Source organism: Kwoniella shivajii, chromosome 6, assembly GCF_035658355.1.
Source record: "Kwoniella shivajii chromosome 6, complete sequence".
Lineage (NCBI taxonomy): Eukaryota > Fungi > Basidiomycota > Tremellomycetes > Tremellales > Cryptococcaceae > Kwoniella > Kwoniella shivajii.
Window position 1 is genome coordinate 1,739,090 of NC_085913.1, and position 14,856 is coordinate 1,753,945.

At 41.3% G+C, this 14,856-nt stretch overlaps 5 protein-coding genes across 5 annotated transcripts; 2 read left to right on the top strand and 3 right to left on the bottom strand.

The window, feature by feature from the left end:
- Positions 1-763: 763 nt before the first annotated feature.
- On the bottom strand, positions 764-2,801 carry IL334_005103 (uncharacterized protein; the record flags this gene model as incomplete). The annotated part of the gene is made up of 5 exons (XM_062936817.1): positions 764-1,254; positions 1,321-1,475; positions 1,566-1,856; positions 2,063-2,155; positions 2,269-2,801. 5 exons carry the CDS (start codon positions 2,799-2,801, stop codon positions 764-766), a joined length of 1,563 nt encoding a protein of 520 aa, XP_062792868.1.
- Positions 2,802-3,640: 839 nt separating this feature from the next.
- On the bottom strand, positions 3,641-7,897 carry IL334_005104 (uncharacterized protein; the record flags this gene model as incomplete). The annotated part of the gene is made up of 8 exons (XM_062936818.1): positions 3,641-3,691; positions 3,812-3,998; positions 4,081-4,202; positions 4,306-4,531; positions 4,608-6,305; positions 6,377-6,871; positions 6,959-7,503; positions 7,583-7,897. The coding sequence occupies 8 exons, from the start codon at positions 7,895-7,897 to the stop codon at positions 3,641-3,643; spliced, it is 3,639 nt and encodes a 1,212-aa protein (XP_062792869.1).
- A 424-nt stretch (positions 7,898-8,321) lies between these two features.
- Positions 8,322-10,448, top strand: IL334_005105 (uncharacterized protein; the record flags this gene model as incomplete). The annotated part of the gene is made up of 11 exons (XM_062936819.1): positions 8,322-8,368; positions 8,529-8,661; positions 8,729-8,791; positions 8,850-8,857; positions 8,911-9,010; positions 9,076-9,147; positions 9,201-9,360; positions 9,447-9,502; positions 9,568-9,887; positions 10,056-10,101; positions 10,161-10,448. The coding sequence occupies 11 exons, from the start codon at positions 8,322-8,324 to the stop codon at positions 10,446-10,448; spliced, it is 1,293 nt and encodes a 430-aa protein (XP_062792870.1).
- A 499-nt stretch (positions 10,449-10,947) lies between these two features.
- On the top strand, positions 10,948-12,619 carry IL334_005106 (uncharacterized protein; the record flags this gene model as incomplete). The annotated part of the gene is made up of 6 exons (XM_062936820.1): positions 10,948-11,259; positions 11,517-11,624; positions 11,740-11,839; positions 12,030-12,089; positions 12,214-12,421; positions 12,568-12,619. 6 exons carry the CDS (start codon positions 10,948-10,950, stop codon positions 12,617-12,619), a joined length of 840 nt encoding a protein of 279 aa, XP_062792871.1.
- Positions 12,620-12,742: 123 nt separating this feature from the next.
- IL334_005107 (uncharacterized protein) lies at positions 12,743-14,423 on the bottom strand (the record flags this gene model as incomplete). Its single annotated transcript, XM_062936821.1, has 4 exons — positions 12,743-13,543; positions 13,725-13,985; positions 14,166-14,198; positions 14,301-14,423. The coding sequence occupies 4 exons, from the start codon at positions 14,421-14,423 to the stop codon at positions 12,743-12,745; spliced, it is 1,218 nt and encodes a 405-aa protein (XP_062792872.1).
- Between the last annotated feature and the right edge of the window lie 433 nt (positions 14,424-14,856).

The following is a 14,856-nucleotide window of genomic DNA, read 5'->3' on the forward strand; positions in this document are numbered from 1 at the left end:
CAACCTCGCTTCAACGAGTATATTGAAGACCATCCATAGATAGGGACACGAACGAGAAAGCGGCGTGGTTTTTAGAGTGTTTAACATAAGGTGACATCCAGTCACAACATTGTGAAGTTTATCCGGGTGTCCCGTCCATAGCCGATAAGACGACATGAGCTATCTTGACACCTCACATCCTTCAATTCCGTCTAGTTGTTCTACCTGTACTCATCCCTTGGTTTAGTATCAGGACTTGTCATATCAATCCAATCATGGAAATAATCCGGTATCAGGGCGTGACAAAAAGAGGTGGGCAAGGTTCACATCTCTGTTAATTTAAAGTTGTGAGAAATCGTGTTGATCGACAATCACGTTTTCTCTTTCAAGCGGTACTCGAGTATTTCGGAGTGATCGAATGGATCTGGGTCAAGTACGACGTACTTGCTCTTGCATATTCTCATCAGATTATTAGAACCTTATATGAACATTGCATCAATCGTTACACCAAAATGTTGACAGTTTCAGTACCTGATACCTGATGACTAATCACAAAATGTGCCAAAGTCACACAACACGTTACGCCATGACAAGATTGATTGAATCTTAATAAAAGAGATCGAGAACAGTACGTACATGCAAAAATTACCTAACTGCTATCTACAAAAGTGTGTAAACAGTTACTGGGGTTTGAACGTGCACATACAATCGTCTAACTGGTACCGCTCCCCTCGAAATTACTCATAGACAAATGATGCCTCTTCGAGAAACCCGGTAGTATCCTTTAGATATAATGTAGATTTGGGTCTGGAATTGTTAGAGCTTCAAGTAAGTATTTAAGACTTCTACAAGTGCCTTTTTGAGATTCTGCATATTCGTCAACACGAGCTTGAAATGATGCTGTTGAATCGAAACTGGCGGCGATCAAAGGACTAAAGACCGTGAAGGGAAGAGATTCTTTCGATTCAGTTTGGTTTTTTGATCCAAATGATTTTACACGACTTGGACTTGGACTTGGACTAAGATTTCGAAGACGGTGTCTCAGAGATGAAGATCGGTTCCTATTGGGTCTTTCAAGAGATGTTTCATGATTCGTTGTCGGCGATAAATCTTCTCCTTTGCCTCTCAACAGTGAGAGTGCAGTTCTCGATCGTCCTGGCAGATAACCTGGTCCATCATCCAAAGTAGTATCTGAATCAAGACTGTTTCGAACAGACTGATTTGGCGATATAGCTGGTAATGTATACTCACTCTGTTGTAACGGTGACTTAGGTCCTAAAGATATATCAGGATTTAGTCTGATGCACATACCGAGGTATCCCGTGTACGAGTCAAACTTACTTGGGTAATGCACACTGGGATCTATCTCTTTGTTCGTCGTTGAGTATCTAGCAAAATTGACTGGTTCACTATCGTATAAATTGACTTTCTCCTTACATTTCTGGATCTGCTGATGAGTACTACTACCTTCTTCTACACACGAACTGTTGATCTTACTAGTTTTCAATGAGCACAGGAACAGTTAGTCGTTGCTTAAGTGACTATCGTTACTTCGGAGTTAATGATCATAGCCCTCAATTACTTACTCGGTCAATGTGAAATTGCGAAGATCTGGATTCCGTTTGTAGTCCAAAGCCTCACGATAAGCTGAATGACAAATAGAGACGAATCTATCACTGGAAGGTATAGCTGGAACGTCAATGTCTTTGTTATTGAGGTTTTTGATGATATCGTGATAGTCATCATTTTCACACGCTGCAGATTCGAATGGCGAGGATGAGATTGAGATTGAGATTGATATATTCCAATCTGAAGGATCTAGTCTAGGACCTGAATTTCGATATCCCTCACGATGAAATCCTGATAATACACTTATCCTATCTTCGTTTTAATCAATGACCGAAGTTCGAGGGAAAAACAAGTGGTAGAAGGTTAATCAGCATTTTGGTAGAAATGTCTTTTTCATTAGATCTTAGATCAACGTGTAATTTGGTTGGATTACAGTCATCTGAAAAAAATTACCTTGTATCTCTTAAACAGTTGTGTAAAGGGGGGTGGAAAAGAGGTATAACGATGGACTTACAATCTCTTTTGTTCTTTTGTAAGATGACAATTTGTCATTTGATCCATCAAATCATTGGGCGTTTCTATTGATGGTTCTTGATTCGAGCTGTGTCTTAAATGCAGATTCATGGTCAGCGGCAAAGTGTACAATGGGTGTTACAATCAACTTTTTATCCAATTAACTGAGAATTCAGATCGACAATAAGCAGTTTTGCCTTGACTCACACAGTAGTATCATCTGTTCCCCAAAACTCCTCTTCAATATCAGGTAAATAAACCGATTCATCATCGTTCCCTATTCTGTGTCGTTCAGGTATATCTATACTGTCCTCTCTTCGTATGGCATGTCTCTCTGGTGATATTATGATATTGGGAATCGACGGACTTGAGACGCTGTTGTTCTTTCTTGAAGGCGAACAAGCTCGGGAACACGAGTTAGAATCAGAAACAGAATTGAATTTGGGGATATTCAAACGAGATAGCTTTTTGTGTAAATCAGTATACAAAATACTTGAATTCTCAACATACTCCTTACTCGTATGAGGACTTGAACTTGTACTGTTCTTTGAGGAATTTTCAAGTATGGGAGAAGGTACTCTCGATGGTACCCTTGAAGGTGTTCTAGAATGTATTTCACCCATTTCTTTGATTCGTTTATTAAGGTCCACGACTTTTGAAGAAGGTGTAGAAGGTGTTGAAGAATCTAAAGGATCATCCCATCCTTCATCACGCCAGATACTATCTTTAGGTTTGTCCATGATATTGCCCAAGACTGTAGATTAGAATAGAATACTTTGGGAGATTACGAGATAGTCAAGTAGAGGAAGAGAATATAAAACAATGAAAAATGCCCATTCAAGGATACGGACGATAGCTATATCATCTGTATCTGGCTTGTTATGGTTAGTAACAGCGACATGATCGGAGAGCATATGAAAAGGCCTTCTTCGTCGTCCAAACTGATATTCTTCAAATGGACTTTAGGGATCCTTTCAGTTTGGATATAATTTGAAAACCAGTACAGTATAAGCATAATTTATCCATTGATTTGCACGTCATCGTCATTCGAAGTCCTACGCAAACACAAAGGAATTTCGCAGTAACATCCTTGGTTCTCGACCAGCTGTTGATGTCCTAGACTGCTCTGAAAATCAGTCTGGATCAGTAAGATAGTCTTGTAGAAGTGCAATGCCAGGATATAATCTGTCGTCTGCCTGCTTGGTCTTCGAATTATGCCTCCCTTTGCAAGAAAATCAACATTCTCAACGAGTGCTTCACAGTCTGGACGAAAGAATCAAGAGGTTACCTGTAGCTCTAACTCTTGCTCTCGGTATTCTGTCCTTCCGGCCTTCTCCTAGTCGGACGAGACCAGTATCGTTTAATGTCGCGTTCTTCTGGACATATTTGTTTTTACTAGTCCACACCTCACCTCCGATATCGTTCTCGTTTATACCTCGGTCTCGCTCGAAGAAGATAGAGGGAAAAACGTTATTCATTATCATAAGTGAGTTGATCTTCTATCTACTAAACTATTCCCTAAATTCCATTAAATTCGCCTTCATCGGTCTTCGACGAACCCCAAGACAAACGAGTCCGATTAAACCGTATCTTCCAGACATAATTTAGGCATGATGTTCATGCCCATCAACTAGCACCATTCAACAATTTAAGAGAAACATTAGCACTATCTCTTTTTGTCTTTTGAGGGGGAATGCAATTGAGATGCACATTTCAGTGATGCATTGAATAGATTGGTCATATTACTCACCTCTTGGATCAATAATTTAGCAGCATAGGGTATCGTTAACCCTACTACACCTTTCCCACTCTTACATTTAGGACACCAATTATTATATCCTAACATACCACAAGTTTCACACACTTGAGTCTCGAAGGCGTCGGATGAAATCATAAGTCTTTCAAGTAAGAGTTGAGTTGCGCCGTATCCAATCAAGCTGGACAAAAGATCAACAAAACATATCAGCATTGTACTTGGCGTCTTTTCCGATAACTTTGTACTCTATCCTGATCACTCACCAATCACGTTCCATTTCACCCAATCTCAAACCACCATCTTTGGATCTACCTTCTGTAGGTTGTCTAGTCAGGTTTGCTCTTGGTCCAGTAGGTCGAGCATGCATTTTGTCCATGACCATGTGCTAAAAAAGATTAAGCATAGACGATTTCAGCTGATCTGACTCGCTTGACAATTGCTTTCCGATATTTCATTCTCTCGAATGAACACAGGGTTCGATCACTCACCTTCAATTTCTGGTAATAGATGGGACCGAAGTAGACATAAGCTTCCATGGGTTGACCGGTTATACCACTTGTTAACATGTCTTTTCCAGCATAAGAGAATCCATTTTCAATCAAGATTTGTGACATGTCAACTACTTTTGAACCTCCAAATGCTGTTCCGTATTGTAATTTACCCGCCAAGACACCCGCTTTACCTGATAATAACTCAATCATTTTACCGACAGTCCTGGGATTGCCGAAAACAAAAGATTAGCACGCATTATAGTAAGTTTTGAAATCTACTGAACAGATGATATACTCACATTCGAGAAGGGAAACCATGTGGGTTCATGATAATATCCGGTACGATACCTTGATCGTTAAAAGGCATATCTGCCTGCGGAACGATTAAGCCACAAACACCTTTTTGACCGTGTCTACTTGAGAATTTATCACCTAATTCAGGTCTTCTAGTTTGTCTTGTCAAGATTTTGATTAATGCACCATCTTCACCTTCTGTCAACATGACTTTATCAATTTGGATTGGTTCGGGTAGTTTATGTGTTATAGGGGATGGTTTATATTCATCTGTTGAAGGGCCTCTAGTATCTGCAGGGGTTTCACGATGAATCATCACATCAAATTGATTTATGGTAGCTCCAGGAGCTGTCATCCCATCTGCTTTATCTATGAACGCGTAGGCATCAGGTCGAGGTAATGGATCTGGATACGCTGTTCTTTCATGTGATCCATTGGCGAATGATCTCATCGGTATAGTTTGTTTCTTGAGTACATGACATCTTCCAAATCCACGATCAACCGATGCTCGATTCAAGATTAAAGCATCTTCTATATCATATCCTGAAAATGACATGACTGCTACTGTTGCGTTCTGTCCAGCAGGTAGTTTATTATATCCAACCAGTTCGATCGTTTTGGTTTTTACCATTGGTTGTTGAGGATATGTCATCAAGTATAACAAGGTATCGATTCGATTCAGTTGATTATAGGCTATTGCTCCAATCGCTTGTTTACCCATCGCACATTGATATGTATTACGTGGCGATTGATTGTGATGAGGATATGGGATAAGTCCAGCTACGGCACCTAGAATTGTGAAAGGTTCAATTTCTAAATGAGTTGTACCTTCTTCTATTTCGCTTTCGTAACAAGCGATGAAAGAATCGTTTTCTTCATTTACGTCCAAATATTCTACTAATCCAGATTTCAAGAAATGATCAAATGTCACTTTTCCTTCTTTCAACAAACGCATATGTTCAGATGTAACTCTCGGTCTACCTTTTTCGACAATTATCATAGGTCGACAGATACGTCCTCCGTCACTTGCGATGTAGATAGTGCGTTGATGATGATTGATATAGATGGATACGAATTCAGAAGTTCGCCCTGCTCTACGAAGCTTTCTGAAAGTTCGAACGAAGCGTTTGGCGAGATGAGTTACACCGATAAGTGTACCGTTTACTTGAACGAGATGAACACCGGGTCGATAGAGTTCGTTTCCAGTAAGTAACGAGATATCTTCTACGCCCAACAAGAAAGCCATCTTGAGCAATGGTTCTTCTGGTACATCCGTTGTGATATGAGTCATCAATGCCAAATTCTTCACTAGACCACATGCTTCTCCTTCGGGTGTATCAGAAGGACACAACATACCCCATTGAGAGGGTTGAAGAGCACGAGGACCCGAGACTTTCCTAGTCTTTTCGAATTGCGATGATATACGAGTCATCATACCCAAAGCAGCGATGAAACTCAAACGGGACAACACATGTGTGACACCTGCTCTCTCAACGTGGAAACGTTTCAACGACCAATTTCCCGTGGATATGGATCGTACGAAAGCTGATGTGATTGGATCTCCGCCTTGTCGAATGAGTGATCCAGCATCAAAGGGTCCGGCTCTGGATTTCTTCTCCAGAATCTTGTCCATACGCTTCTTCAACTCGGAATTGAAGGTCTTGAAAGAATCTTCAAACAGAAGTGAAAGTAGTTGACCGGCACTGGGAACGAGAGGGAGTTGCTCGGTAAGCATGGCACATTATAATGAGGTGAGAAGGCTGTATCTACTCACAGCTCTAATCGCTTGTTACCAACATAATCCCTGTCATCAACCATATGTTCATCTATCATTGCCATCAGGACCCTTCTTGACATCGTGGCTAGGTAGATACACTTTGGTCTGAAGTTCATATTTCTGACGGGGACATGACCTAATACCATTGCTGCTAAAGCTTGCTGAGCGATATCGACGGGAGTTAATTTTTGACCGTAAGATCCTCCATCATCTTTCGCTTGATTTGGAGATACCCTAGCACCGATCCATTCCAAGGCTTGTCTTTGAGTAAAAGTCTTCTCCCTCGCAGCTTCTTCAAGTGATACTCCAAATGCTTCTTGATACCTCTCATCTGATCCACATATGAGTTGCAATATCTCTTTGTCTGATGTTATACCCATAGCCTTGAGAGCGATGACTATAGGAATGAATTCTTTGAAAGAGTTATGTCGGAGGTATAGACGTTTGTTCTTGGTCGTGACGTACGTTTTCACGACTCGATCGTGAGTGGATCTATTTATGGCAAGTATAGCGAGAAAGAGGTGATGGTCAGTATGAGATAACCAGTGAAGAAATAAAGTGACAGACCAATTAACTTACGAAGTAACTTCAGCGGTAGTTTCATCCTTTTTGGGATCTCTCATAACTATGATTCTATTTTTACTTAATTGTTCTTGGACCAGAATGACTTTTTCAGTACCTTTAACAACGAAATAACCACCTGGATCCATTGGACATTCACCCATTCTAGCTAATTCAGGTTCATTCTTACGATTTAGATGACATAAATCAGATCTTAACATTACTGGTAACATCCCAATTTGTACATTTCTCTGTTTGATTTTTTTATCTTCACCTTGAAATTCTATATCAACGTGAATGGGTGCCATATAAGTTGAATCGGTCAATCTACATTCCATAGGTGTTAATATATTTGCGACTTGATTTGAATCCACTCTGGAAGGTCTACCAACTCTAATGTCTAAATATCGTATATAATAATAAGGGTTTATATCGGATACGACATGTGAATTTGCCGCCAAAATAGCTTTGATATCTACGTTGACGAAATAATTGAATGAATCGAGATGTTGTTTGACCAGACCTTTCACTTTGAGAAAAGCAGGTAGTAGTTCCCATTTGTCCTACAATCGTGCTGTCAGCGTAAGCGTCCGGAGCTGAATTTTTTTGGTCTTTTGTTTCCAAATGATGTATACTACTCACCTCGACACTCTTGACGCCTTTGGCGTACCAATCTGCACCTTTTTGACCACCATAGGTTTGTCTCATCAGTTCTGCCCATTCCTCTTCTCCCTTATTGATCTCCGGTTTTTTATCCAACGCGGGCACAGTAGTGGAAGGTCGCACTGGTGCTTTTCCTCTTGCAGTCGAGGATGATGGACCGACTCGTGGTTTCACATCACCGCTGGAAGGACCTGCTCGTGGTGCTCTCGTTTTTGGAGCAGCAGTGGAAGACGATGATGCAGCTGGGGCAGCTGATGTAGCCGCTCTTTTGGGAGCAGCACGAGTCGGAGGCATAGTGAGAGTATGGGTCTGAGCAGGGGACTCAGGCGAGTCAAATCAGATGGATGGATGAATCGTTAATTGCTGTTTTTGTTTTCTGAAATATTTCTGAACATCCCCCCGTTTTGAAAATGATTCATGAAGTAAGCGGCGAGTATATAGGCATGCAATAGTGGGCATGAACCAGTTAGGCATGTCTATATAGCACGGGCTGTCCATTCCTCGGGTAATTCAAATAGCTGTGCAATCGGTTGTCACGTGGCTTTTGTGTTTATCTGGCATATAGCAATCAATGTGAAACAACGTTGAAAAAGAACGATGCATGATGATGATAATATATATATATAGTACAGATGAAATACCATCTCTCTTCCTTTCTTCTACTTCGAACAAAGACAGAAAAGTAACACTGATCTCCTTGCCATAATCTCTTTTCAAGATGGACAATACACCAAGGCAGATATTCCAAACTCCGAACAACGTATAGTGAGTGCTTGTTTTAAGTGCTCATTACACCACCGGCGATCCGGAGTTGGATCTTGGATGATCCCAGTGCGGTGCTTGATGATCTCAAGAAAGGTTCTTGGGATGAAGATGTCCGAAAGTGAATGAAAGAAGTGATCAGCTAACTCGAACGTTGCTATAGTGTTCTACAACAACCGTGGCAGTTCGTTAAAGAGCTAGGTCAAGGTGCATATGGATGCGTCTCTTCAGCTAAAAATGTGGTAACAAACGAGACATGCGCTGTTAAAAAGGTGACCAACGTGTTTCAGAAGAAGGTGAGCTGCTTCGTTCTCCTGTTCAAAAAGGTGCAACCAGCTAACAATACTGTGTATGCTTGCCTAGATCCTTACGAAAAGGTGTCTACGAGAACTCAGGCTGCTTCATCATTTCAGAGGTCACAAGAATGTAAGCTAAATCATAACTTCTCAAAGTTGAATAAAGCTGACCGACTACTTCATTATAGATAACATGGTAAGCTGAAAATCCTATGCTATGGTCGATGACTTACTAACATATCCAAATAGCCTGTATGACATGGACATAGTATTTGACCCCCCTGGAACAGGTCAATTCAGAGAAGTATACCTCTATGAAGAATTGATGGAAGCGGATTTACATGCAATTGTGAGTGATTTTTCGACAAAGTGTATGACAATCTTTCTAACACTGAGTGATTTCGTATGTTTTAGATTCGATCAGGGCAACCTCTTTCAGACGCTCATTTCCAATCATTCCTTTATCAAACCCTTTGTGGTCTCAAAGTAAGCCCATCCTTTCACCTTCTCGGACAACATCAGGCTGACCTCTAAGCTAGTATATTCACTCAGCAAACGTCCTCCACAGGGATCTGAAGCCTGGAAACTTGCTAGTCAATGCAGATTGTGAATTGAAGATTTGTGATTTCGGGTTAGCGAGAGGATTCCAACCTGGAGCTGTGCAAACCGATCAAGGTCAAGCTGGGTTCATGACCGAGTGTGAGTGTATTTGGACCGCTTTGAGTATCATCCTAGGCGGCTCTGATATCCAGTGGCATTCTGCTGACGCTTCATCTTTGCTTCAGACGTTGCTACAAGGTGGTACAGAGCACCTGAAATCATGCTTTCGTTTGCCAACTATGTTAGTCCACCAGCATTTACACTCGGACAAGGAAAGAGCATCGCTGAAAATCCCGTATATCATAGACTTCGTCAATTGATATGTGGTCTGTGGGATGTATCTTGGCCGAATTATTAGGTGGTAAACCGATATTCAAGGGAGAAGATTACGTAGATCAATTGAACAAAATCTTGAATTTCTTGGGTACACCAACGGAAGACACTTTACGTCGTGTTGGATCACCCAGAGCTCAAGATTACATTCGATCATTACCAATCAAACCAAGAATAAGATTCGATACTCTTTATCCTAACGCCCAACCATTGGCATTAGATCTGTTGCAAAAACTATTGACGTTTGATCCTCAAAAGAGAATAGGATGTGAGGAAGCTTTGGAACATCCTTAGTGAGTTCGATGATCCGGAACAAACAATCGCATCTTCTCATAGAGAAGGAACTCTCTCAATTACTTTGTACTGTGAAATCATACCAGGTTGCCTCTTTCGCTCCATCGCCCATACCAAATCGCCCATACCAAATTAATGCTTCATGAGCTGACTTACCTATCTTTCAGTCTCGCAGTATGGCATGATCCCGCCGATGAACCCTTATGCGAAGTGGTAAGTGTTGATTAGCATTCCAGTACTTAGCTTTGACTGATTGGTCTCAATCGTCACAGCCATTCGATTTCTCATTCGAGCAAGAAGACTCGACATCCGGTATGCGCCAATTGATATTGGAAGAAGTCAGATCATTCCGACAATTAGTACGAGCTCATGCACCTCCGCCACCATTACGAAGTAACGATCCAAATCTCCCACAAGCGATGCAAGCTTCTTCTGAACCTGGAGCAGGTGTGGGTCCAGCTTTCTCAGGTGAGGGTGCCGAAGGTGTGAACCACAGTGATGATGTTGAAGAACATCCTGGAAGCGCATTGGAAAGACAATTAGATCAACATAGGATTTAGAATGTGTATATGAGTCGTCCGACATGCTGGGTTGTCTCTTGGCTGTAATGACGATAGGAAGACGGGAATGTGTCTTATTGAGTAAGAACTAGTCTGAAGCTCTGTAGGATAACTTAGTAAATCCTCGGGTATGAGTTTTAATGACATACTGTGCATGAGTTATATGACATGAAAATACGTTTAAATGTGTACTGCTTGTTGCGTGACCACTCAACTCAGGTTTGGTCGCTGTCATCGTTGTTTCATCTTCACGGAATGCATCAAAGCATATTGGATCTTGACGAGTCATAACGATGAATGAACTGAGATGGGTTTATAAGAAGCCAATATGATGAATTGGAATAAAAGTCGCAATAAACGTCATTTCAATTCGGGACAACTGAAAAACAACCACAACGAGATTTGAATAACATCCTCCATTTATCCTGAACTCACAATTCTAAATCACTTTCACTTTGCTCGATTTTTCATACGTAGCAGTCACTATGATGATCTCAAGATGAGTGTCAGTCCTCCAGCTCCAATAACGATTGAATCACCTGTTTATCCTCCTCCTTCTTCTTACCCATCAACCGCTCGATCTCCACATGATCGCCCCAACGCAGACGCCAGACGAAGAAAGAAACACCGATTTACGCCCACACTACGGGTATTCTCTTCGTTCCTCTATCACACAAGTTTCTACCTTTGTATATTGGTCATAGCTGTCTTGTTGGTGGGTACAGCTTGGGGATTAGGTGAACAAGCTTGGAGAACAGGTGGTCAGAGAAGATGGAATATCGTCATTCTGGTTGCTGCTTATGTTGTTTTGGTGAGTAATCAATCAATATTTTTTTCCTGATCAATGGAATGAGATTGCTCCCTTGATGAATACGTATCAGAAAGAGAGTGGAGACAAAGATCGAAATGAAAGAGGAAGGGCAGCGGGGCAGCGACGACTGGTTGATCTGAACATTCAAAGCTGAGATCATGGAGATCAGATACGTCGAGAAACGCAGATTAATCGGGTTGAACGGGGATATTCAGATTGATGGGAATCAACTGACAATCTCAATGCAACTCATATAGGGTATCATATCAGTCTTACATGTCTGGTCAAGAGTATTAAGTATCAAAAGAGTATTGAGAACAATGCCAAAACCTTATATACCTACTAAACAAGTTGATTTACCTAAAGTACGTGAAATCCACAGTTTCAACTCTTGGTTGAATCAACTACAATCTTTCAGTAGCGGATATGATGAAGTGATCTATCAAATAAACTGTCGCTGACAACGTGGTCTTCTCGTAGAAAGTAGCTAAACATATCGCTACAGAATACTCTAGAACAGCAGTCATAGCTCATATCTCACAAGCTACTACGGGTCAACAAGAAGGTTGGGGTAGACCAGGTAAGTCTCCCTACAGCTTTTGGACTGAAGTGGAGTGACAAGGTGGAACAAGAAGGGTTCAATGATTCAGACGCAGGGAAAAGTGAAAAGATGAAAGAGTGGATTAGATTCCTCTTCGGTGTATGCTTGACTTGACCAATGACCCATTCAAAGTGCTGGTAAGCTGATCAACAAAGTCGAAATCACATAGGTACAAAATGGGAAGATAAACATTTCAGAACATATATACTTTCCACTCTACCCATCATGAGTAAGTACTTTTCTTCACTTATCACTTATCTCTAAACTGTTCATTCTGGTCAGCACGAATGACAGACTCGTCTTCTCGAGTTTATGACGACGAGTATTCGCTAATCTTTCATTTGTGAATGAAGGACAAGCTCTTGCTCCTACACCATCTTCAGCACCTTTGTCCCTTCAACCTCTATTAGAAGCTTCAGCTAAGATCAACGATAATGGTGCTATTCGATTGTTCGTCAATTCGTATGCTAAGATTATAGAAAGAGCAAGATACGCAAGGAAGGAACCTAGTCAAGCTGATGCTGAAGCTGTAGAAAAAGTAGTAGACGTCGTTCTTCTCACGTGAGTCAAAGCTACAATTCTGGACCAATACCGAGGTTTACAGAGCAAGATTCTCCACGCACACTCCGAGTGCAATGTATCTGCAGCTGAAGCTCTTATGTACGGTCTTCGGCTGATCTCAATGCTCACACTGTCTCCCCTTACAGACTCGAAGTCAAACGCCGTCGAGAACAAGATCGAGAAAGAGCGCACGGATGATTGTGAATTTCATGAGGATGTCACATATACAACGTTGTACAACACTTAGCGCAATGATCTAGAAATACGAATATCAGTAACGATGTGGGATGATATTACGATCCTCGTTTGGAAAGTCTAGCTTTACGATGCAGCTAACCCCACACCAAGCGGTAGGCCACCGCCTGTAGTTGTCGTGTTGGTCGTATTCCCACCTGCAGCTGATTCATCCTTTTTCTTTTTCGGAACTTTCTTCTTTGGAGGTGCGATTTCAGCAGCTGTATCATTCTTACTACTGGTATTGTTGTCTTTTTGAACATTGTTGCCTTTCTTTTTCTTCGGAGGTGGATTCTCAGGTTCAGGTTCGGCAGCGGCAACAGCTAATGGAGATATTGGAACTAAGTTTTGTTTCTTCTTTTTCTTCGGTTTTGGTTTTTCTTCTTCCTCTTCTTCTATAGGTTGAGCAGGTTGTTGACGTTTCTTTTTATTCTTCTTCTTTTCACCTTGTTCACCATTGGGTACAGTCGCCCCTGCTGCATTCGTTGCAGAACCACCGGTGGCGTTATTTGTATTTTGATTGTTCTGTTCTGTAGTGGATTGTTGTTGATTTTGAGCTGATTGATTTCCATTGACGATTTGAGCATTCCTAATTGCAGCTTCTTTGATTTCTTGTTCTCTCTTCTGACGAACGATCTCGTATTGCTCTTTAGCTCTTAATACGTTGAATTCAGCCCTGAATTGAGTTGATTTTTCACCTGCTCTGAGTAATCTTCGTAATTTATCCGTGGATGTCCTGGAATCATGCTCTCCTATCGTATTGGTCGGTCGAATATTCCCATCTGCAGCAAGAGTAGTCCCAGCTGGAGAAGTCAAAGCGAGGGCCAGTGTAGCGTTACGAGTGGCCAAGAGGGATGTACCTAGATAGAGAGGTGGCGAAGTTGCGGCCTTAGCAGGACAGAGAAAAATGGAGTTTCAGCTATACATACACCATACGTGAGGAAGTTGCATAGGCAGGGATTGGGTTGAAGAAGAAACGTAAAGCAGGTCCCACAATTTGATCATTAAAGACAAGATATAAACGAAAACCCCCTAAGGAATCAAGGATCAAAGATAGGAGGAAACTCACTATAATCCTAGATTCCAATTCTAGTCCCATGCTCTCATCCCAATTTTGACCTTTTCTCTCCAACATAACATCTATAGTCTGTGCCAAAGTCTCCGCAGCTGGTCTCATCACAACTCTAGATTTCACTTCTGGCGTTTTCCTGAAATCTTGCAGTTCAACTACTAAACAGCCATCGACGAATGAGATGGGAGGCTGGATGTCATATAAGAATGGAATGAGAGATACCGGTATTACTTGGGATCGAAGTGCCAAAAGGAAGTTCTGTATTTCAAAGAAAAACAAGTCAGTGTCACATTCAACACTCATATTGATGCTTGATAAGAAGAGCGGGAATTGTGTTTCTCATCGAATACAGTATGAGACATAGTTCTGAGTAAGAACCATCAAGAGAGTCATGATGGGTGTTATTTGTGTCCAGAAAATGAAAATGCTCTTACTCACTTTTCCCGGACCGTCATACTGGAAATGAACAGGCTGAAAGAATGATATGGTAAGCAATGGCAAGACAAAGATGGAGGTAGTATCTAGTCTGAAGACCATGGGATACACTGGGAGACGACTTCAGCTTTGACTCACTGAGTTTTCATATTTCCAGTGGTTGGAGTACAGTTGTACGGTCAAAGAAGGTTCCCACTTCCTCGATTTCTTCAGTACAGCTCTTGCGAATCGATGATGATTGTATCCTGATGCGCTTGCCATCTCTGATCTACTTTATCCGAAGATCACGTCGGGGAGATCTTCTGTGTGATAGCAGATGGCCGGTTTATGCGATGCCTGATGATGGAAATGCAATGAGAAAAGAAAGAAGAAAGAAGGAAGAAGAAACAGATGAAATATGGTAAAAAAAGGTTGCGAAATGTGATCATTGATTGCGTTTATTGTTGTTGTTGCCTAGTACATCATCGTTCTTGTACGCTTCTATACCTTCAAGTCATCGTATGAATCATCATGCATTCCATCCTCGTCTAGCCAAACGTCGTTCTGCTCATTCATCATGCATACATGCATACGAACGAGACGATATATATCACTATATATAAGAAAAACACCCGCTTAGTCGTTTGTAAACTGATGATGTCAGGTTTCATTATTCTCTTCGCTACAATCAAAGATTTCATCTGTGATATATCGA